The following is a 25,282-nucleotide window of genomic DNA, read 5'->3' on the forward strand; positions in this document are numbered from 1 at the left end:
TATTTTATTATACTTTATTTAATCTCCGTTTTAAGCATATGCAAATCAGCATCCACGTAAAGCGTTGGGGTAATTTCCGCTGCGGTATGATAGATGTTCTGTTCTCACTGTGATGTTTAGGTGGGGTCATCTTTGTGGAAACTCTTTTGTGACCGAAGCGCCTGTAAAGTGAGCTTATCCCAATCCCCTGATACAGGCCTGAATCGCAGGTTAATTTAAAGGGGAAACCCCTAAGCCTGTTTCTGGAGTTCTCCCTCCACTCGATACTCCACTTCCTTCTTAGCTTCAATATGAATCCACAGACTCAGGTGCACTATGTTGTTCTAAACAATTACAGACAACAATGTGAAAAAAGTACAATAAATAGAGCTCAGAAACACGCCTATATAATTTTTTCTGATGATTATCACATTATAAGCTTTCTTATGCAAGACGTAATACACTGTAAATATATTACAATACATGCTATTTATATTCTGGAATGTGCCAACAACCTCAATCTCAACAGCATAACAAACTATACTGTGCACCTTTGTTTATTTAACCTCTTAAAAGGCCAGATCCCAGTGACAGGCCCAAAGTTTTTTACTTTCTTCTAGATTAGCTCAGCCACTTTGCATTGAAGTCCTTGTAGTTACTCAATAATAAGCCTTAGTATGTAATAAGTCTGATTTTAAGGGGTTAATTTCTAGCAAAAATGGCCAATTAGTACAAGTTATTCATTTTTTGGGGAAAAAAGCAGATAATTGTGCAAAGTTAACACCTAAATATTTCATATCTTTTATTTTAGTATTTAGTGTGTCCATCTTTAGCTTAATTATAACGTCTATTCTGGTCAAATGACATGCTTTCCGTTTTTCCAAATCTCCAAAGTTCAGTCTTAGAAGCTGGTTGCATTTTACACTTTTTATGACTGAAGTAATCCCAAACACTCTGGTAATAAAATAAATGAAAAAAATAAAAATTGACTTTTGCACAGTACTGTAAATATATACAATATACAGTATTAATCTGTTTTCTTTTTTCTTGGGGTTTGTAAGAGTGCAAAAGAAGTGTCGAGCAAACCACTTGCTTTTTAAATCTTATATTTACTTTTGATACTCTGAACGATCACAGATGCTCAAGATGAATTTCTGTGGGTTTGGCTAAACAAAGGCATTTCCTACAGTCTTTTTGGTTTAAATATATATGTATATAATATGTATTCACATCATAGATGGTATTTTGTTATATAATAATGGGAAAAAAATCAATCATAAAAGAACTGAAGAAGTTAAGCTCTCTGGTGGTCCGCGGGGGCGGGTGTTCGTGCAGACAGGAGGAGGTTTATTTTGCGGAGGGCGCTCTCATGCTGGGGAAAGTCCTGCACCACATGCTGCAGAACACCGCTGACCTGAGGGCATATCACACACAAACACCCAAACGTCAACAAGACAACTGAGGAATCTCACATATGAACCACACAGCACATGACGTCAAACTTCGCACCAGCTCTGGAAAGTACACATAAATAAATCTCTGTGTGAAAACTAAACAAAAGGTTGACGAAGTTAAATGTTGTTTGTTGATTAAATAAGATTAGCTTGGTTTATTATTGTTTATGAGGAAGCACTCATCATGAAATCCAGAAAAGGTTCAAAAACTTCTTCCTAAGACTGTAGTTTATAATTAAAACTCACTTTGCGAGAACTCTTTTTAGTTTAAAATCAACTTATTATGAGAAAGTGGACAGTCATGATTCTAAAATCTGATTGGCTAAGTCATATTCAGAGGGACCAACTGAACTCTGCATTAATCTGCCAAGTCATTAAAAAACAGGGTGCTGGGACTCCCGAGTGGAGCAACCGTGTAAGTGTTAGCTCTATCATCAGGAGATCGCGAGTTCAATCCCTGGTGATGCTACAGCCACCCATGGACAAGAGTCCAAGAGAGCACAATTGGCCTTGCTCTCTCTGGATGCCCCCCACTCAGCACGATGCTAGTCTGGCGGTTGGATCTTTCCGCCGAGCACGTTCAGCTGTCCAATGACGTTGCGTGAACGGCACTTCAAAAAGATTCAGTGGCGCTTCACAGGTATCAGAAGAAGCCTGTGCTGGCCTTTACCCTCCTAGCGTTGATAGTACCGTGTGTTAGGGAAGTCCTAACTAAGTGGAATTGGAGAGAAATTGGGGAGAAAATTGGGTAAAAAAAATACAAAAAAAAAATGTTGTTACTGTTTTAGAAAAGCAGTAAGCACCTCATAACTATCACAGTGAATAAAACATTTATTAATACATTTAACTGTTATACCAACCATGTAACAAACAGCCTACAGTAGATTACTGTTTTATTTTATTATGGATTCTGAAATAGTTTGTCTTATGAAAATAGTTGACGCATTAGGCCTAAACTCACATGCAGAAGTTTGTACATGCGCAGTCTGCACCTGATTAAACTTACAAAAAAGTTGACGCTGCAAGTGAATTTTGTGAGAGCACACCCTGCTGTTTAGTCTGAGATTTTTAAAATGCAGAGTTAGAAAAGGAAAACATCTGAAACAGTGAAAGCCGCGTTTTACAGTATAAATAAATGTAGCTTCCTTATGCTAGCAGTGAACTACACTGCCGGACACAGCTCCCTAAAACTGAACAGACGCTTAAGAAGAAACTAGGACACTGTTTGGGTTTATCCTAAAGTTAGGACAGAGTTTAAGAAGTTTAGTCGTTAGGATGTTTGTGTAGTACCATTTTCTTATCTGGAGTTAATGACAAGATTATGAAGTTAAGAACTGTTAAGAATTCTGTAAAAGCTACTGTCCTAAATTCAGTACTGAAGTTGTCATGGAGACTAAACAGATTTCAGAGTTAAGACGTTTACAGTGGCTCCAGGCTACTAAACTAAAAGCTGAGATGTTAATATGGTGTCAATTTACAGTTTTACATGTAAAAAGCTTTTTATTTCTGTCACAAAGGTAGAAGTTCTAGAATGCTGTAGAATCCCTGGCCTTCTAGAAACACTAGAACTGTGTTCAAGAGTGAAGCGTGTGTGGTGACTGACCGAACATAGCCGTTCACGCTGTTTCTGCGTGGCCTCCTTCAGTGCAGCCTCTCCGGTTGCCGTGGTGCTGTAGCAACCCTCCTTCACTGCCTGCAGCTGCTTTGCCCGAAACTGCAGAGCCAGTAGCTGAGCCAGGTTCTAGAGCAGAGAACAGCAGAATGCTCTGTAAAGTGTTCACTCAGGAAACAGGTAAATGCTAAGTGAAGTTCTAGAGCAGAGAACAGTAGAACACTCTGTAAAATGCTCACTCGGGAAACAGTTAAACACTTAGTAAAGTAACAGAATGCTAATTCAGGTTCTAGAGCATAGATCAAGACAATGTTCAGTCGCATTCTAGAGCTGAAAAGAACAGAACTCTTAGTCAGATTCGAGAGCAGAGAACAGCAGAATGCTAAGTAGGGTTCTAAATGGCAGCACATGGGTTCTAAAGAAGAGAAAAGTGGAATACAAAGTCAGGTTCTAAAGGCAGGCAAGATGTCCTATCAGATTCTAGAACAGGGAACAGCAGAACGCTATATCAGGTTCTAAAGCACAGAACCTAAAAATATCCTGTCTGAATCTAGAGCAGAATGCTAAGTCAGGTTCTAGAGTGAAGAAGATGGCAATACATTGTCAGGATCTGTTGATGAAAACAATGATAACCAAACCAGCTTAAACCAGAAAACAGCAGAACATTTAGCAAGGATTCAAACGAGGAGCACAGAGGTCAGACAAGTTCTTGAGCAGAGAACAGCAGTTCAGATGATTTCTAGTGAGACACTTGCTTATATTAATGTTTAATCTCAACTATTCAAACCTTTAGTTAAAGCAGAATTTTTACGGACTTTTCTAGATGTAAACACAGTGATTCCGAGTGGTGCGGTTTGGTGTGAAATGGTTCAGATTTCTTTACAGTGGTGGTGAGAGGAACCAAGGGTCACCATGACAACAACACAAATATATCATTTTATCTACTACCCAAAACCACCAGTGAACCTACACGTGTCTTCTGAGTTTAATATGGAATGTTGATGATAATATGAGTGAAAATAGTGGAAAATGTGAAAAGGGGAGCATTTTGCCACACAATGCTCTGCATTTATCTCTCCACCATTAACAGATTTTAAAAATGGGTTTTAGAATTGTAACTGTAAACAGTGTCTCGCAGACCACTGTGAACCACTGTGAACTCTGTCATTTTCTCTAGAGCATTTCACACCAAACCACTCTGAATGACTCTGTTAATGACTTTTTAATTATGCCAAAATGTTGTAAAGCTAGTGGAATTCCCCTTTAAAGGACAGTAGGAATAGTAGATGCATGTGTACTGACGCTTTCTCTGGTCTCCTGTAGATCATGTAGGTCAGTGCTGAGGGCAGTGCTGGTGTTGTGAAGGTCACTGATCTGCAGCTGTTTCTGTTTAAGACCCTCACTCACTGAATTCTGCTTCTCCTGCAGCTCCGCTAATACAGTATCACACTCCTCCACTTGCTGCACACACACACACACACACACACACACACTTTTACAAGAAGCCACTCGTGGCTGCATGATAACAGTAATTTTACCATAATTAGAGGTGGTGCTTAGCATCTTACATTTATAAAACAATATTTGATAAATCATTTATTTATTATTAAGCATTGCAAAAGCAATGCAGCCAAACAATGCAGTGTGTTCACAGCTGCCAAGCAATGTGATTCTACATTTCTACATACTGGTTCTTTGGTTGTTAATAATGCGATATTAATGCGTAGTTCAACTGATGTGCATGGTTATACAGTCAGAGGATGTGTTAACTTATTTTTACTTAGAAAATCAACAAAGCGTTTAATTTGACCAGGGGAGCTAAAACTTTTGCATTCAATTTAATTGAGAAGCTTTTTCACAAACACTGTATCACTCCACAGAGACACCATTGCTAAGCAATGACTTTGACAGCTGTAGGAGACGCTCAAGCCATTTGAACCTTTTTACTTACTTTGCGCACAGAAGCAGAAAATGGACACTTTTAAGATCACATTTGACCAACAGCCGATTTGGTCAGACTCTGAAGATAAGACTACAGTAAATCCCTAACTTGTCACTTGGTCTGTGAAAGTAGCTGGAGAACGAACTGCTGGCTGTAGAGTGAGTGAGCGGAGCTGGTTACTCTGACGTAGCTACAAGCCGCTTGTAAAGTAACTACAAATTGGGGGGGAGGAATTGCTAACATTAAAATATATTAAATGCCATGTTCACAGCCTGTTTATTTGTGCTTTACTTTATTTATTTAACTGTTTAAACTGTGTGTATGTAAATACTCGAGGTCCTGTGTTATTGTGAATAACATCACGGCTGTGATGACCTACGACCAAATCACAGCCGTGATGTCATTTCACGATAACACACTCCCTCTCGTGTTCTATCGCTTAAATATACATAACGTTAAAAGATTTTAACATAATAAGGTGGCCTGAGCATCTTAATTTATGTTTAATGTGTTTATGTTACATACATTTTTATCAATATGTTAAACACAGCAAATAAACACATGTGATTTGACCAGGTGTGCAAACCTTTGCATACAACTATACATTCAAATAAGAAAACCTGCCCACCTTGTGTGTGTGTAGGATGTTGTTGCGCAGGGCTTGCAGTGTGTGCCGGAGATCAGTGTGTGTGGGATGTTTACGGTCACTGCGGGCCTGAGCCTCACTTTGAGTGAAGATGCTCTCACGCCTGGCAACTGCCGCCTCCATGTCCCTTAACAACTGCTGCTGCTGCTTAAGTAGATGGCCATAATGCACCTGAAACACACAAACATACACCTCGACTTGATTTAAACATCAGGATGTGGTCACACCCATGTTAGTGATGTATTAGGCCACAATCCACCAACAAAAGTTGTATCGTTGTTATGGGATTACATGTGGCGCTGTGAGGTTAATATAGTATGTATACTTAAGTATCTACATTTAATAATAACAATGGCTCATGTATGTACATATGCATTCATACATTCATTTATCATCTAAACCGCTTATCCTCCTGGGTCACAGGAGGTGCTGGAGCCTATTCTGGCACTCATTTGAATAGTTATATTTAACTACTGTATTTTGTATTATCTGGCTAGTAGCTAATTGTATTTCATTGGCTCTGTACCTGTCCTCTGCACAATAATCATAAAGTTGAGTGCACCACAATTACTTGGAGAGAGATATTTTTACTAACTTTTATCCATCTCCTGTAATTTACCATTTTGGAGGTGCAAGGTTTTTTCACAACAGTTTACTTACATAAGTAAGTACCTATACGTAATGAAACTGTATTGAATATGTATTATACATATGTAAGAATTGTTATCTAATAAAAAATGTGCTACATGTATATAAAATAATTATAAATATGTATAATAATACATAATACAAACGCAAACACTTTACATACATTAACAAACACGAACATATGCGCACACACCTCCATGCGGTGTATCTCTGCCTTCATGGTGTGAATTTCTCCTTTCCCCACCTCTGAGTCCACAGCAGAGCGGGTCTCACGAACCAGCTGAGTTTTCTTCTCCCACAGCATGATCTGACGCCTACACACACACACACACACACACACACACAGGTGTGTTGGTGGAGTAAAAGAGTACTGAGTGAGAACAGGTGCATTGGGTGAATACAGGCGCACTAAGTAAGCACAGCTGAGGAAAGGTGCACTAAGCCAGTATAGCTGACTGCAGGTGTGTTGGGTGAGTACAGGTACACTGAGCGAGTACAGATGTGTTGGTTGAGTACAGGTGCAGTGTGCGAGTACAGATGTGTTGGTTGAGTACAGGTGCAGTGTGCGAGTACAGGTGCTGTGTGCGAGTACAGGTGTGTTGTTACACCTGTTACACATTGGTTAGCACCGTGTTGAGTGACGAGGGAGATAGACGCAGCGGCTTACAGCTCTCCACTACTTCAATTTCGCTGTGCAAGTGTATGAATACAATGTGCAATGGCAATAAAGTTCATTCATTCAGATTCTACCCACCCACAGAGAGAGAGGACGATTGTGCTCTTTTGGACTCCTAAACACAAATGACTGTGCATCACCGGGAATCAAACTTAGGATCTCCCGCCGATGGGGATATTGACTAGATTTTTTGCAGTTCAGGGTGGGCATTATTAGGGTGGATGTACTGTGTGTGTGAGTGTATTGCGCTCACTCTGACTCCACCAGGCTGTTGAGCAGTCTCTCCTTCTCCTCCTGAATCTTTTCCAGAAGCAGCTGCATCTCCACAGACTCCCTCTCTGCATCCTACACAAACACAAACAGTTTCCCTCATGTTCCACTACACTGTAAGCTCTAATTTTGCAATAAAACAAGCAGTAATGTGTTCTCTGTGGAGGAAGTATGCACTTATTTACACTTAGAAAATCAACATTTGACCAGGAGTGCCCGCACTTTTGCACATGACTGTAGTTATCATCTACCCCATATCACATAACGCACAGATCAGAATGCCTGCTGACATCAGGAAGGTGTTTATATAGTATTTCGGTCAGAGAAGAACTAATGATTTCTGTGAAATAAGAAATGTCGATGATTTTAAGTTACTTTTGTCTAATATAATCATCTTTCTTGTTGTATTTAAATGCTATAAATATTATATTAATACTCTTATTTCTCTGTTAGGTTTTAGGGTTAAATTCCCAGCAGAGAATGATCCAATTAGGCTTGGTTTCCTGTAGTATCTAGGTAGATACACTCAACTGAGCTCTCCCATTGGTTAGAGAGCTGGACTGAAGGTCTTGCATGTTAGATTACCTACCAACATTATTAGGAAGTGAAAGAGGAATCAACCAATCCTGTTTTGATTTATGATGGGATATAGCTGTACATGAACACAGGTTCCTGTAGTCTTCTGGAAGTTCTAGATACGTCTGTGTGACTGTGAATCCTAAAGAGCCACTGTACAACTGATATATATATATATATATATATATAAACTCAAATATACATTAATGTCTTTCACAAGCTTCAAATGGCTGTTTTTAAAGTAGGAGGGCAAATGAATGCGAATTGCTGTTATCTTAGTGCTAGTGCTAAAATCCCTATGGGGTTCTAGTAGAAATTAGGATTATCATAGAGGTGATTTTTCCTCATGTTTTGACAATAATGGCCCGAACTGACGGTCTAACTTAAAACAGTTCACCACATACAGTATTTCAATCATTTTAACACAAAAAACTGGTAATTGCAGTGAAACTTGAAGTTTCAGTCCTGTCATTAAACTCATTATCTTTTTGACACATTTTCCATTTTTTCTGTTAACAAGAATTTTACAGAGTACACACCTTTTTGGGCCAAATCCAAAATGGTAAAGCATTAAGCTTTTATTGGTCTTAATGACAAATCATTACAAAAAAAACTAAAACAGTCCATATTGGAGAGCTTGATTTCTTTAAATATTAAAGTCTTGTAGGTAAACTCGCTAGTTTGTGTTTAATGTGAGACCAAATAGTCTCTATATAGTTTAAATTCGGACTCTGGCCATCCCAAAATCACCAGTAAAAACCAGTAGTATTTTGGGCTTCATCCATTTTTTTGCATAGGAGTGTAGATCTACAGCCCACCATCCAAAACACTGTGTGTGAATGTATGTGTACCTTTAGCTGTTGGATGAAGCTGCTCTCCATCAGGCTGTTACTCTGCTGTAGTTCTTGGCTCTGTTGTGTGTTTTGGCTCAATAGTGAGTTCAGTTTCTGCAGGTCCAGCATCAGAGCTTTAGAGTGTCGCTCCAACTCTGATAAACCTCCCTGCTCCTGCTCTATGTCACCTACACAAACACACACAGGTAATGCTACACAGTGAGGCTAGTCTACAGGGCTGTTTACCATTGCATTGCACTTTGTAGTACATCCAGAGAAAAACAGAACTAACTTACAGGAGCAACAAAATGCTCCTGACTTTGCTACAGTGCTTTTTGCAAAAGCTCCACATTTCATTTTTGAAAGTGAAATCATTTCCAGCTCTTTTTGGTTACGGAAGCGAAGGCTAGGGTTAGCACAGGCATGTCAAAGTGCGTTCCTTCTGGACTACAGCTTTGCAGAGACTACCCTTTTACTTTGTTTCATGCTCTGAATTCTGTTCATGAAGGCCTTGTTTCTTAATTAAATCAGTTGTGGTGCTGGTGAAGTGCTGGGCCTGGTGTCTAACATATATAGGACATATTATATGTACATATAATTATTTACATATATATAATACATAAGGGGTTTGTTATTACTACATATAGGTACTTACTATGTACTGCTCTCTCTGTCTTGCTAAAATTTAATGACGGACAAACAGAATTTTAATGGACATAAATGGTCTAAAATGACCTGAAAACAACTGCTCCATTAATATTCATTACAAATTGAGAATGATTTTTCCTCTGTAAAATTGCCATTTTAGAGAGGTTTTGTTCCAACAGCAGCAATATATTTACAACCCCAATTCCAAAAACTATGTTAAATGTAAATAAATGTAAATCAAAACAAAAGGCAATACTATGAGCTACAAATCCCATAGACCCATATTTTATTCACAGTAGAACACAGAACACATATTACATGTTGAACATGAATTTTACCATTTCACCATTTCATGAAAAGCTTATTTAGAACTTGACAGCAGCAACGCATATCAAAAAGGTTGGGACAGGGACAACAAAAGGCTGGAAAAGTACCAATAAAAACCAGCTAGAGAAGCAATTTGCAAGTAACTCACATGACTGGGTACAAAAAAGAGCATTTTAGAGAGGCAGAGTGTCTCATAATCAAAGATGGCCAGAGGTTCACCAATCTGCAAAAACTGTGTAAAAATTGTGGAACAATTTCAGAAAAATGTTCCTCGACATAAAATTGCGAAGACTTTGGATATCTCACCATCTACAATACATAACATCATCAAAAGATACAGAGAATCTGGAGAAATCCCTGTACGCAAGTGACGAGGCCGACAGTCAATTTTGGATGGTCATGGTTTTCGGGCCCTCAGGGGGCACTGCATTAAAAACAGGTATGATTTTGTACTGGAAATCACTGCATGGGCTCAGGAAACTTGCAGAAATCATTGTCTGTGAACACAGTTCGCCGTCCAATCCAAAATGGACTGAGGCGAAATAGAAAACTGTTCTGTGGATTAATCAAAATGTGAAATTCTTTTTGGAAACCATGGATGCCGTGTCCTGCGAACTCAAGAGGAAAGGGACCATATCAGTGCACAGTGAAAAGCCGGCATCTCTGACGGTGTGGGGTTGCATTAGTGGCGTTGGCATCTTACACATCTGGAAAGGCTCTATCAATGATGAACGGTATATAGAGGTTTTAGAACAACATATAGCTGTTGTCGGAACAAAACCTCGTATCTCCAAAATGTTAACTTTACAGGAAAAAGAAGAAACATACTGCAGTTTTAATGTAAGTCAATGGAACCAGATGTCTTTCCATGTCATTTTGGGCCATTTCTTTTGATCCATTCATCATGAAATTTACACACAAGGTAAAGAATAACAGATCCTTTGAAAGTATGTCAAAAACTGAAAAACGAGAGATATGAGGTTTTCTTCCAACAGCAGCGATATGCTTCCATCCAGACAACGTCTCTTTCAGGGAAGGCCTTGCATATTTCAGCAAGACAATGCTAAACCACACATTGTATCGATCACAACAGCATGGCTTTGCACATGAAGAGCCCACGTGCTTAACTGGCCTGCCTGCACCAGACCACCAATAGAAAACATTTGGTGCATCATTAAATAAAAAATCCAGCAAAAAAGTCCCAGGACTGTGCAGCAGCTAGAATCCTACACCAGAAAAGAAGGGATAACATTCCTCTCCCAAAACTCCAGCAATTGGTCTCCTTACTTCCCAGATGTTTACAGAGTGTTGTTAAAGATGAGGGGATGCAACATAATGGTAGACACAGCCCTGTCCCTATTTTTTGAGATGCGTTGCTGGCACAAATTCTAAATGAGGCAATGTTTTCATGAAATGGTAAAATGTCTCACATCTGATACGCATTCTATGTTCTGTTGTGAATAAAATATGGGTCTATGAGATTTACAAACCACTGCATTCTGTTTATATTTACAGTCCCATTATTTTGGAATTGGGGTTGTAATACACATAAGCCATATTACACATAGCTTCTGGCAAACAGAGATAAAATATATATTGGGTATTTTATTGTGACATAGACATATTAGATTATACATATTGGGCTTATTGGTATTAGGTATAGGCACTTACATATACACTCACCAGCCACTTTATTAGCTAGTAAAAGGTTGGACCTGCTTTTGCCTTCAGAACTGTCTTAATTCTTCATGGCAGACTTTCAACAAGGTGTTGAAACGTTCCTCAGAGATTCTGGTTGGTTATTTGAGTTCCTGTTGCCTTTCTATCATCTGGAACCAGTCTGCCCATTCTCCTCTGACCTCTCACATCAACAAGGCATTTTCGTCCACACAACTGACCGCTCACTGGATATTTCCTCTTTTTCTGACCGTTCTCTGTAAACCCTAGAGATGGTTGAGCGTGAAAATCCCAGTAGATCAGCAGTTTCTGAAATACTCAGACCAGCCCGTCTGGCACCAACAACCACGCCACATTCAGAGTCCCTTAAATCCTCTTTCTTCCCCGTTCTGATGCTCAGTCTGCACTTCAGCAAGTTGTCTTGACCACCTCTACATGCCTAAATGCAGTGAGTTGAGGGCATGTGATTGGCTGATTAGCTATTTGTGTTAACAAGCAACTGAACAGGTGTACGGGTGTACCTAATAAAGTGGCCAATGAGCATATATGTGTATAGAGTGTATAGAGCACACTAGCATGCAAAAAAAAAAATGTGCCAAGCCCAAAATACGAATGTTTGGTCAGAGTCCAGATTTGCACCCTATAGAAAATATTTGGTCTTACATTAAATACAAACTAGCTCAGCAATATTTTTCAGCTTTTAGTAGCCGTGGGTGCTAAGTTGAAAAATACTGACTCTTCTTCCTGTAAAAGACCTCCTGTCTCCGCACAAGTCTTAATGTACTTTGCATTTTTATAATGATTTGCTGTTAAGACCATTGAATGCTGAATGTTTTACTATTTTGGGCTTGGCCTATTATTTTTGGGGAGTGTACATATAGGACATATTACCACATATATAGTATACAGACATACATATGGAGAGTATTCTAATAGACAGGCACTAATATATTTAGAAATATACATATGGGATATATTATTGTATGCAGATACATGGATATAATACATCTACTCACTCTCTGTCCTGATCTTCCTCTGCTGCAGGATAGTTAGTTGCGTTTGCAAGTTCTGTGCTGCGCTGTTCTGGGCCTGTCTCTCCTGGCTCAGTCTCACTAGCTCCCCCTGCTGCCAGAGCCAGAGCTGCTGCTTCTCTTTAATCTCTGCACCCACCTCCTCCAGCTGCTTATTGAGGGTGCTGGCCTGGATCTCCAGAGGACCCAGGTCTTCATGCTGCTCATCCAAACACACACAAGCATCTCATTAGTATACAAAGGGCAATTCTGCGTGTCCTGCATCTTACACATCTGGACAACTGTAAAGTGCAATTAGTGTATAAAGTATGAACAGGGTGATTCACGTGCTATACTAAAATTCTTTATTAATAACAATTAAGCGAGCTAACTTTATAACATGTGGATAACTGATGCATTCTGAAAATGATACTGTATATGACTTGTATATTTCAACAACAAAAACACAGAAATGTCCACATAGTGCTTTAATTCTGGAGATATTAGTTTTTTTTGTCTTTACATAAAGAATGTGTAAAATGTGAGCATGACCAGAGTCTAAAGTGATTAATGTGTAAAGTACACTCCATGTCCAAAAGTATATAGACATAAACGTTTCTTCTGAAATGAAAGGTATTATTAGTGAGTCTGCCCCCTTTGCTGCAGTAGCAGCCTCCACTCTTCTGGGGAGGCTTTACTTTAGATGTTAGAACATTGCTATGAGGATTTGAGCAGTAGTGAGGTCAGGTATAGATGTTTATGGTCTGAATGGGTGACCTTAAAGAATTAACTCATTAGAAGAGCTGCCTGAATACTTTTGGACATACAGCGTGTGTAAAGCATGTTCAGCACTGCTGTGCTTTCAGACCCCTGTGCTGGCTACAATCTGCTGGATCTTCTTGTTGTAGACATTGATGGTGGCCTGTTTGCACTCGATGGCAGTGATACATTTGGCCCCCTCAGCCTCGCTGGCAGTCAGCAGCTGGTGACGGCGTCTCATTTCTTGTTCCAGGTCTGCTTGCAGGCCAGCCAGAGCCTCCAAATGCAGTGCCACCTGGCTGGTCTCCAGGGTTACGGCAGCCAGTTCATTCTCTAGCTTGCACAACTGAGTCTCCTGTCAGAAACAAATAAACAACACATGTTACAGGTTCATACTCGCAAAGAAGCATAACAGCTTTGTCTTTAATTAAAATAAAATAGGATATATTGTTTGTAGAAGTGTAAAAATGCTTCAGTGAACTTTGCTGCATTGATCTGAAGGAGGTGATTCACCTGCATTGATTCTTGAATGATTATAATTGTATTTAATAATAAAATTAAAAAATAAAGCTTGGTGCATGCTACTAAAACAACAGTATTGTCCTTATTTCATATTTGTGCTATTAAAAATAATTCTGAATCGCACCAAAAGAATTGAATGAAATTGTGTTTTGGTAAACTTATGATACACTGAATCAAATTCAAAGACATGTAATTGTTTGTAACTGCTCTTTACAACAGACAGCCAAATAGAGTTGGAAGACTGAGAACTAAGCATGACATAATCATGTCTTAACCAGACATGGTAGATATTATACACTGTAATGAAATGTATAGTACAGTCCATGATACTGTTACATTACTGGCATAACCTGACAACTCATAACAGAATATGACATCTGCCATGGCATGTTTATGGATCGGTTTTGTCAGTGTTATGAAGCAGGGTTCAAAATAATTGTTATAAAATAAAATAAGAAAGTTTTCCAATATAAAGCCAAACCCTCACCCTGTCTCTCTGGTGTGCGATGGTCTTGTTGGTAAGGTGTTTGGAGTATTTAGCTGCATTATCATGGGTGAGCTGCTCCTGCATCTTCTTCACAATCTTGTCCTCCAGATCCAAACGCACTGACGACTCCTTCTCCAGCTGCTTCCTCAGAACAGTCAGCTCAGACTGACATGCATTGCACTCCTACAAACAGAGAGAGAGAGAGAGAGAAAGAGAGAGAGAGAGAGAGAGAGAGAGAGAGAGAGAGAGAATATACAAAAACATTCTTATTAAAGCAATAGTTCAAAAATCTAATGTACCCAGCTGCCCCCTTTAGTCAATCAGCCGAGACACACCTGGTGTCTTTCTTTATTTTTTTATGTACCTTAAAAGTAATAGAAGTTTATACCCCACCAATTAGCATTGTGCTAACTGCATGCTTAAATCATCACACACCTGCCTCCACCTGTTTGGTGTTGTTTATAGACTTGATTACGTGGTTTCTGACACTGCATGACTCACTGTTATCTATAAAAATGGACTACACAGACAGTGAATACATTCTTTTGTTGTGTGTTACTCAACTCATTCACTGAGACAGAAGTTTACAGTGATTTATTTTGCACCTCTTTTACATCTCTATTTATAACTTATGTGCTATTTTTTAAATATCTTTCTGTCACACAAGCTAGACTATCATCAGAGAACCTGGTGGGACTGTCAGTACAGTATTACTAATAGAGTAATATAATAACCTGCAGATACTATGTTTATAATTCAAATTTCAAACTGATCACTAAGCTGATTCATCAAGTAACCATGATAGCCTTAGAGTCTTGCATATTTTCCAACCAAATGTGGCCAAGATCTGCCTATTTTGATAGGAAATGGCATTTGACTGACAGTTTGTTGCCCAAACACAGACCACTGTTTTAGCCCGATGTTTAGGGGGGAGATGCAACAAAAACAAACACACCAGGAAAAAATGTGTCAGTAAACCCTGGAAAATATCGAATTAAAAAAACTCCTGAATGCTTTAAAGAAACAACTGAATAGTTTTAGTTGATGCACTGAACATTTTACTTAATCCAGTCTTGATCTGGTTCCAAAATGCTTGTAGAACAGACATAACCTTGTATCTCATCGGAAAGATACAACCTGCTGCACAGATGGACAAAATAACGAGAGCTGTGGCCAGTTTAATGGACATTTATGTCTGGGTGGAGCATCTGAAGCTGAGACTATCCTGTTTTGCACTTTAATGTTTACCACGTTGCTTACTGTTCACAAGGCAAAGCAAGGTGAGGTTATTTATATATCACCTTACTTCTTTTAAAATTACAAAGATAATTCAAATTTAAAGAGATGTAGGAGAGTAAAAATGTAAAACATGAAAAATGAATTATTTAATACTTAAAAATGTAATTAAAATGCAATCAGGATATTAAAGTGTCGTCACAGGAGAGAAGTGCAGCAGTGCTAGCAGTGCTTTAAAATGAGCTTAAAAGCTGCTGAAAAGGAACGTTTTCAGTGGTGTAAATGCTGAAAGTGGAGGCAGGGCATATATATTTGTGCCTGTAATGTGTAAGGGCCCATGACAACCGTGCCACTCAACACCCTTACTGTACTTGTATCATCATAGTTACACCACTGATTGTTTATTGTGATTCCTAAAAAAACATGAGTGTGTCTCGCTCACTGTGGTCACTCTGCTCAGGCTCTTCTCGGTCTCCTGCAGTGTGCGTGAGTATGTGCTGTACAGGGCCTGTAGTGCCTCCTGCTGGCTGTTTGAGTGTGTGATGAGTTTGTGGTAGGTGGCGCTGTTGAGCTGTGTGCGGTTCAGCAGTACGGTTAGCAGTTCGTTCTGCTCTTGCTCCTTCGTGATTGATCGCTTGTAGCCCTCCACCTCCGTATCCAGGGACCGCACCTGCTGATCGGCATGCCTGGGGGGAGGGGGGGGGGAGACAACCAGTCAAGGATTGACACAACTGACCAGCTAGTATATGGTTGCTGCTAGGGTTGAAATCTGTCACCAAAGCTTGGGCATTTTAACCATTTTTGCTGTTCAAATTCCCACAATTATGAACAAATAACATTCCATACCCATTTATTCAATAGATTTAGTGATTTCATTTTGTGTTCCACTTAAATGTTGCCAATTAATTTATTGCACACTCATAACTTCCTGTAGTGTATTACAGTCTGTCAGAGTGACTGTGTGGATCAGATGAACATTATAGAGCTTTTTAAATGAAACCGTAGAAGCCGTATCGCCCCCTACGCTTCCTGTAGTGTATTACAGTCTGTCAGAGTGACTGTGTGGATCAGATGAACATTATAGAGCTTTTTAAATGAAACCGTAGAAGCCGTATCGCCCCCTACACTTCCTGTAGTGTATTACAGTCTGTCAGAGCGACTGTGTGGATCAGATGAACATTATAGAGCTTTTTAAATGAAACCGTAGAAGCCGTATCGCCCCCTACACTTCCTGTAGTGTATTACAGTCTGTCAGAGCGACTGTGTGGATCATATGAAGATTATAGAGCTTTTTAAATGAAACAGTAGAAGCCGTATCGCCCCCTACGCTTCCTGTAGTGTATTACAGTCTGTGAGAGCGACTGTGTGGATCATATGAACATTATAGAGCTTTTTAAATGAAACAGTAGAAGCCATATCGCCCCCTACGCTTCCTGTAGTGTATTACAGTCTGTCAGAGTGACTGTGTGGATCATATGAACATTATAGAGGCTTTTTAAATGAAACAGTAGAAGCCGTATCGCCCCCTACGCTTCCTGTAGTGTATTACAGTCTGTCAGAGTGACTGTGTGGATCATATGAACATTATAGAGCTTTTTAAATGAAACAGTAGAAGCCGTATCGCCCCCTACGCTTCCTGTAGTGTATTGCAGTCTGACAGAGCGACTGTGTGGATCAGATGAACATTATAGAGCTTTTTAAATGAAACAGTAGAAGCCGTATTGCCCCCTACACTTCCTGTAGTGTATTACAGTCTGTCAGAGCAACTGTGTGAATCATGGGAACATTTAAGTATACTGAACATCCACCTTTTTCCATAATTGACGTAGATGAAAAGTAAATGACTCTGTCAACTGACAAAGCTTATAAATCACTGTCAAACATTTCAATTTGTTATTATAATACAGAAGTTAGAAAGTGGTGGTATTCACTCAATTAAGCAACATTTTTATTTATTTGGCATTATGTAGTAATCAGAACCTCTATGAATGAGCAGCCTAAAAGTCACCTCAGACAGACAGACAGACAGACACACCTGAGGGCCTCCTGTGTAGCGGTAAGAGCTTCGTCTCTCCTCTTCATCCCAATCAGGCTGCTGTTCCACTGCTGCAACAGCTGCTTCTGCTCCACAGTCAGAGAATCTATCTCCAGCTGAGCCTACATACACACTCACATAAGCACACATGTAGTTACAGCTGAATGCAAAAGTTTGGGCAACCCAGTCAAATTATGCTTGCACTATAATGCAATTAGTTTTTTAAACATATTGTGAAAAATACATAAAATGTGGCCTGTGTTTTATTTTCCTATATGGTAAACTCAATAAAGTGAGCACAAAAAGTACTGATATGACTGATATGATTTTATATGAATATAAAATAAATATATAAATTGTATACACTGGCCTATGTGAAAGCGATTAACGTCTCTCCGAGTTGTTCTCTTTAGGGCAACAGAGCGCTCCAAGAAATTAAGGTTTGGCTTCATTGTGTTTGATAAGATGTGTTTTGAGCAGTCAGCCAACCTGGACATCAACAACTGTACAAGCCACATAAGTAAACTCCAAGCTTGTCGTGTTCATGAACGTTTTTGCCCAAAATTAAAGGCCAAATTGTCTGTATAGCCATTTTTCTTCCTGTGTGTTACAGCACGAGACAGCAGATATATCCTTGCTTGTTTTTGTAAGACCCATGACTCATGTCTCAATACAAGTCTTATCTGCTATCTTTCATTTAAATATTTTTCTTTAACTCAAGGCATGAAGATGCAGCAAATTAAGTTTTGTTTGTTGCCAGGTAAAACATACGACTGTGAAAGATATCAACTGTGAAAAATAACTGCAGTTAGCTTAAATAATTGCAGAGTTTCTCAACTCAGCCTTTTTTATTACAAATGCAGACCATGCTATGGAGAGTCAGCTGCATTAAGTACGTGCGTGTCTGCCATCAGATACAGTTTTTGCAGTGTATTCGACTGTGAGACCGTTCCTGACCTCAGCTAAGGTCTCTTTAGCTGCCCTCGTCTCTTCGGCCTGTGCGAGAGTCTGGGCCTCATACAGAGCAATCTGCTCCCTCAGTTTTTCCACCTGCTTCACCAGGCGCTCCACATACAGGTCCTACAACAGCCAATCAACACTTAGCATTAAACATCACAGATATTTTACTTCTTAGAACTTCTCAAGCAGCGGATGTTAAACATATATACAATTTATACTCTTATTCTGATTCATTCAATAAAATCACGTAAATTAAGCTAGCTCACTCTGTGGAGTGAACAGGTGAAGCCTTGTGAACCAGGATCTGACCTGTTTGTGCTTCTGTTGTTCAGCCTGCAGTTTCTCTGCCTTTGCTTTGTGTGTTGCGTTCTTCATGGCAGTGATGTCTGAGCGAAGGTCAGAAGTCACTTCCTGCATGTAGAGCAGACGCAGGGCCAGCTTCTCCACCTCCGACTGCAGCTCCGACACTGAGAAACCACGGAGACGGAAAAGAGGTTCAATATATGATTAGGAAACTGATGTTCAAAGTCTGACTGGCTGAGGATGTGCATTCCCATTACTTTTGATATTCCAGTCTCTGTAAAGGTTAATGAACATATAATTGTTTACCCATGAGGAAGACCATAGCATGCAGAGGAGCATATTTGAAAACATGTTTTGTTGTTATGAAAAATGTGCTGCAAAATGCATTTATTTATTTATTCCACTTTCAGGAATTATGATTTATACCACATTTATTACAGAAAAATGTGTTTTACACATACCAGCTGTAAATCTTTTCAAAAACACAAATAGCTGTGTTTTGGAATAAAACACTTTAATAGCTGAGTGAAATCAGAAGGGTTTTCATGTCATCTGAGTAACAGAGGCTGCCTCTTCAGATGAGCTAATAGCGAATACCACTATGCTACCTCCACCATGAGTCACACCTTTGACAATACACCTTTGGCAACATGCTTCTGTTTAAAATATTAAAAATACTTGTATGATGTTAATCTTGAATGTTACATTAAACGTCCAGCAAAGCTTAAATGAAAAACATAAGATTTAAATATGATAAAACACGGCTTAAAAACACTAAGAACTCTGTGGCTGTGGCTATTGAGCAGCATGATTGACAGCAACCTGTTCAAAACTCTTAGCCTGCTCCACCACTCATAGACAACTAAAATCATTATCCAGCTTTCTTGTGATGATAACTGAACAAAAAAAGTCAGACAAACAGACATGCAGACAGATGGACGTATAGATGGGCAGACAAACAAACAGACAGATTAAGAAATGAGTGAACAGGTGTCAGACAGCTACAGACTAACTGGTCTAACTTGGTGGTCTAACTTGCTGGTTTTTGGTTATGCTAGACTAGCTGTAGCTCACTTAGTTTCTCTGATTCTAAAAATGTTTTTGTGGGCGGGGCATTATCCAAGCCATTATAAGTGATTATATTCACTTCATGTTGTGCCTGCCTAACAATTTCCCTTAACTGTGGGACAATAACAGCCCCATCTTGCTTCATTAAATATTGTGCCTTAGGACCTCAAGAGGAAAATACACTATACATAGAAATATCCATACAGCCTCAAGAATGAATTCATTTTGAAAGTTGCATTTTATGGAAAACGAATTGTTCCTCGCTTTTTAAGAATTTGATGTTGAAAGCAGCACCATTGATTTAAAAACAAAAATGTTGGATGAGCAGGTGTCAACAAACTTTTGGACATTTGTGACAAAGTTTTCGGCTCAGTTTTTGACAAGTTTCTGGCCCAGCCCCAGCGTGCTCAGGTGCTAACCCTGTGTGTGCTGTGTGCTGGCCTGTCCCGCTACAGTCCTGTACTGGTTCCTGATGTGTTCCAGGTGTTCTTGAGCCTGTCTCCGTTCGGCGCTCGCCTGCGCAGTGGCCTCATGACGGCCTTCCAGAAATGCCTGCAGCCTGACCAGCTCCTGCTGCACCGAATACAGCTCCACACCCAAATTCTCCCTCCGACCGCCCTCAGCTCGCTCCAGCGCCACCTTGTGGAGCACAGAACATTAGAGCTTGAAATACGTTTGAAAACGTCAAAAATTGTTGGTGTTCTAAGTGAAAATAAGTTAACACGTCCTCTACAGAGAACACGCTTCTGCACATTTTACTGTACATTTGCTGTTTATGTGCTGAACTTAACACAGTGGGGGGGGATAAAACGCGACCTGTGCAAAAGTTATGGCACATTTTATATATTAGACAAACATATAGCCTAGTTCTGGAGCACTACTTATCAGATCTCCTGAACTTGCATAAGATATATAATTTGCAAATATTTGCTTTTGTTGGAAGTGTATTAGCATAGACACAACTTTTGTACCTTCTCACGGAGCTCAAGTTCGAGTCTCTCCAGCTGTTTTGTGAGGTGTTTTTTTAGGGCAGACTGGAATCTCTTCATCAGTGGCTGCAATGAAAATATTTGATTTTATATTACATTGTTATATTACTAATAATATTCCAAAAATAAATAAATAAAAACAGGACAAATTGTTTTCAACAACTATCCTTAGCTTAATACTATACACATACTATAATATTATAATATGATTAAAATGTAGAATGCGGTATACATGCTGTAAATTTGTGAGTAAAAGTTTCCAATAAAAATGCAGCACATCCAAGTGCCACTATGTAGAAAATTCATATAGTAAATAGTTATGTTACATACGTGCTCAGGGTCCAACACTATGACCTCCTCGTCTTCATCTTCTTCATCCTCATCGTTCTGCATTGTCCTGCTTCTTTCATCTGATTCTCCATCTATAAGACCCGCCTGAATGGAGGGGATTTACCATTTTTTAAGTTTTGTTTACATGCAGTATGCCAAGAATCTCTAGGTGTGGGCTGATAAAACAGTATTTGTATGGGCACTATAGAAACCAAACCACAGACTTAAGGCATAAACATGTGACAGCTCTGTTACCGTGGAATTGGCCAGTGTGAGGTGTAGAGATGAGGCAAGAGGATCAGGCAGGTCACCACTGTCCCACTCTAGATAATACAGCACAAATCAATTTTGAAAAATGCCATCTTCTTAATAAACACAGATTAACATCGTTCTGCAACCTATCAAAGTAATAAAGTACGAGACGCTGTGCTTTACTGTGAGTTTATAAGGGAAGGGCGCTCTTAGACAGAGTCACAATATGTGCTCAGCCTCAAATGGCTTATTAGCTTTATAAATCAGCGGTCAGCATGACATATGACAAAATACACATTTTTCCTGAAAATAATTTATTATTAATTAATAGTAATCAACACAAACAAGTATTCATAAACAAGTAACAATTAATGAGGAGAAGAACGTTCGGTCACTCATCACTGTATACTGTGATTATTTCATGAACTTTTTAACTTTTGGTCATATAAAAATAAACTGATCATATCCTGGCCCTGGCTATTACAAAATATGTACTTTATAAGTACTTTTTGCCCACCAAATTACCACCATGAGTCATATTAGCAGCAAGCTGACGTCGCCCCTCTTCCCAGGACGCGACTAATTCTCATAGAGCACTATGTAGGAATTTAAATACTGACTCCAGCAGCACAACAGTGCATAGTATAACTAAAAAAATAGTAATTTGTGGTTTAGCCACATCCATACTCAACAAATTTCACTTACTTACATAGTGCAGACAGACAGACAGACAGACAGACAGACAGACAGACAGATAGATAGATAGATAGATAGATAGATAGATAGATAGATAGATAGATAGATAGATAGATAGATAGATAGATAGATAGATAGATCCTGAAGGAAATTTACCAGCCAGTAACAGTCACACAACACAAGACAGTTACAGTAATAAGGCTGATACAGTATAATCAAGCAGTATCAAGTATCAAGCAACACATTCATAACCATTTCATGTAAGAACTTTCTGTGAAGGTGGACGTCTGGTTCCTATCACCAAACAATTGAACAATTCTGAGTCTGTATGTTTCTGTAAAACGGAGCGTTTCACACCAAACCACTCTGTTCACAATTATCTCATTATTTTTAATGAATTAAGAATTTTTTAAAAATGTGTGGACTTCTCCTTTAAAAGGTTTCTGTAACATGCCCCCTGGTCACCCTGTAATGCCATAATTAATCGTTATTTGGTTATTGCCATCTTTATGGTCTTGATGGCTGGAATAAGTGCAGTAACTGCCTTAATGTGACTTGTCAGTTTGAGCTGTACAGCAAAACAAGGGTGTCACCACTTTTCTTTCTTCGTAATAAGCAGACAGGAACGATGAGTCACTTTGCATGTGTTAAAATGAACGTAAACCACATTTCCCTGATATTTCTTGGTGACTTCCTGGAGGGCAGACCAATACACACCTGAATGTGTGTGTGAAACTGGATCATGAGCGCTAGACTCCACCTGGTCTCCCCCCGGAACCTGCAGAGAAACCGACACATCAGCGCCCTTAAACATCACCAAACCACCGAGTTATTTTAAGTTACGGTATTTTGATGCTGCTGCTACTCCTGTATCAATATAACACAGCATAATTAGACATGACGTACTGTGCTTAACAACCAGCCGCCTCTTATTTTCAGTAGCACTCCATTCGATTCATGTTATGTAATTAGGCTACCTTTTAAATGATAATTTTGTTAGATTTGCTGCAAATTTAGTTCATAACAGCTACATGTGCTAGTGTGTTATATGTTCACTTGGTCCACAGTGTCAGCTTCAGGTATTTATAAAATGCTTCTAAAGAAATTGGTCATAATGCGTTTATGAACGATTACGCCTCTACACAGCACTGTGGAAATATTACAGTTTCCTATTGTACCACTGTTTCCACATAAGAAGTGACTCAAGCAAAGTATCAGAGTGAAAATATTATAATATGAGTAAATAAGTTCTCTGGAGTAATTCCTTTGAGTTAGAACTAGGCAAAATATAATAGTGCCACATTTCAAAAATGCTATCAAAAACTATGATTCCAATTATCGCTGCACTAAATCCAATTAAACAGCACTCCTGTAGCGCTCTTTTTCACCAAACATGCAGTTGGGAAGTGAGTTTTAAATACTGACGATATCAATGATATGCTCAGAAAAACATGTTGTGACATATTATGATGTAATTCATTACAATAACAATAAGTACTGTCATTGCTCAGCTCTGCTTTGGGTTTCTTTCTCCTTTTTTGTGCATATCTGACCACATCCTTACAAAAAAGAATGATTTCTGTCATAATAAATTATTCACTGACACTGAACGGCGCACAGTGCCAGGTTCTTGTGTCTTATTTGTCAGTATTTATTATCTCGCAGTATAAAATGATCACTTGTTTGGGAAATAAAAAGGGTTAGGAACCAAAACTCGAGGCCTGACCTCTGCTGACTCCTCTGGAAGACCCTCCATCCTCCCTCGCCCTCCATCTCCTTCGACACTCTCCATCCTAAAGCTGCTGGATATAAAAATAATAGTTTAGCTAAAGCGTTAAAAAGTTAGTTCTACAGGATGACTGGCAACAAATTGGATTCAGTTATTAACTTGAACAGTTTCAGAAAGTGGCTTACTGTTCGCCAGCGTCTTATTCGCCACCTCAGGCGCCAGAATGTAACATCTGCACCATTTAAGGTGGAACGGGACAATTCGAACAAGACACTGGCGAGTAGTCACCTGACTTCAGCTTCTCTCGGTTTTCTTAGATAAGACTCGTCGTCAAAACTACAGAGAAAAAACACAAAGCTGAACGAAGCCAAAACAACAACATACCCGAATGACAGTGACCCTGAGCTTGAAAATCGAGTTAATTTCGTCTTTGTCTGTTTTAACCCTTCACACAGCTGAAGGAGCGCTGCACTGTTTACTAGCCGTTGCTAGGAGACCGTATACTTCCGGGAACGATTTTTTAAAAGTAAAACACAGTTGCCTAAATAAATTGTAATAAATTGTAGTTTATGATAAAATTACGATCGTTTTGATAATATACATTTCCCCTCTCCCCCGAGCTACATTTATGGAAGATTACATACTATTTCAAAAAGATTTACTTTTAGACGCCGAACGGAGAAACCATCTCAAACCGCTGCCTCCTCCCTACCCAGCTAAGATAGCTAGTGCCCTACAAAAAACTGAGAGTTACGGCGACTGCACCCAAACAGTGCATCATATGGCTAAAAAGAGCTGCTTGGGATTCAGCCTGTTGCGCCTAATTGTCTACTTGCTAAATAGTTTGGGTGAAGGAGCCCAATTTACGAGCCTCACCTAGTGCACTACATAGTGAACAGAGAGCCGTTTAAGATACGGCCACAAATGGAAAGTCTTTGTTTTTAACGTTTCTAGTTACAGAAGAGCACGAAATGAACACAAAGCACAAACAAGGTCTAAAGGAGGTTAAAGCGAGCGGTTTTGAGACTGGCGTTTGACTGAAAACAGCAATAATTTTAACGGACTTAAGTCAACTACTCGTGGGTTAAAACGCCTTTAAGGGTTCTAACATGCAGATTGATATTTGCGGCTCACAGCAACTAAAAAAATCGGAAAATTAAGGTAGAAAAATTCGAAAATTCTTAAAGGGGAACTCCCCCGACATTTCAAAATTTCTGCATTGTGAAATGGTTTAAACGGCAATGAAGTCAAGCAGAGTGGTTTGGTGTGAAATGCTCCATTATAGGGAAACTTACCGAGTCAGAATTGTCCACAGTGGAAACAATGAAATGCTGTCTGTCTGTCACAGTTTTACGACAGATTTGTGCTGGCCTGAAATGTATTGTAATCGTTTTATTTTTAATCCATTCATGTGATACATGCAGGGAGATATAAGGCAAAATAGTCTTTAAAAACATATTTTTTTCACTATTTTACCATCAACATTCCACATAAAGACGCGTGTTGGGTTATTGGTGGTATTGGATAGTAAATAAAATGTCTATGTGTGTTGTAGTCATGGCAACCCCGGCTCCTCCATCACCACCAATGTAACGTTAAATAAATCTGAACCACTTCA

The 25,282-nt window shown here is 39.2% G+C and overlaps 1 protein-coding gene across 3 annotated transcripts; it reads right to left on the bottom strand.

Moving 5' to 3' along the window:
- Positions 1–1,068: 1,068 nt before the first annotated feature.
- Positions 1,069–24,143, bottom strand: ccdc40 (coiled-coil domain containing 40). 3 transcript variants are annotated; one of them, XM_017692903.2, is made up of 21 exons: positions 24,049–24,143; positions 23,662–23,737; positions 22,653–22,713; positions 21,243–21,310; positions 20,988–21,092; positions 20,640–20,723; positions 20,088–20,307; positions 18,607–18,764; positions 18,295–18,417; positions 17,338–17,459; positions 15,745–15,988; positions 14,067–14,249; positions 13,167–13,412; positions 12,305–12,518; positions 8,655–8,824; positions 7,211–7,302; positions 6,475–6,595; positions 5,616–5,804; positions 4,348–4,506; positions 3,037–3,174; positions 1,069–1,393 (listed from the first exon to the last, which is right to left on the bottom strand). In XM_017692903.2, the coding sequence occupies exons 2-21, from the start codon at positions 23,725–23,727 to the stop codon at positions 1,274–1,276; spliced, it is 2,883 nt and encodes a 960-aa protein (XP_017548392.2). In that variant the 5' UTR covers positions 23,728–23,737; positions 24,049–24,143; the 3' UTR covers positions 1,069–1,273. The 3 variants fall into 3 exon arrangements, with proteins under 3 accessions (XP_017548392.2, XP_017548394.2, XP_037392293.1); XM_017692905.2 differs by having other exon boundaries at positions 23,662–23,734; positions 24,049–24,140; XM_037536396.1 differs by lacking the exon at positions 4,348–4,506.
- Between the last annotated feature and the right edge of the window lie 1,139 nt (positions 24,144–25,282).

This window comes from Pygocentrus nattereri, chromosome 30 (assembly GCF_015220715.1).
Source record: "Pygocentrus nattereri isolate fPygNat1 chromosome 30, fPygNat1.pri, whole genome shotgun sequence".
NCBI lineage: Eukaryota > Metazoa > Chordata > Actinopteri > Characiformes > Serrasalmidae > Pygocentrus > Pygocentrus nattereri.

Excerpts from the sequence above, each read along its gene's own strand:
- ccdc40 (XM_017692903.2), bottom strand. The coding sequence starts at position 23,727 with ATGGAGAGTGTCGAAGGAGATGGAGGGCGAGGGAGGATGGAGGGTCTT. Across the intron at positions 21,311-22,652 it reads AGTTTCACACACACATTCAG|AGTGGGACAGTGGTGACCTG; the intron begins GTGTGTATTGGT and ends TGTATTATCTAG. Across the intron at positions 15,989-17,337 it reads GCTACACAGGAGGCCCTCAG|GCATGCCGATCAGCAGGTGC; the intron begins GTGTGTCTGTCT and ends CCCTCCCCCCAG.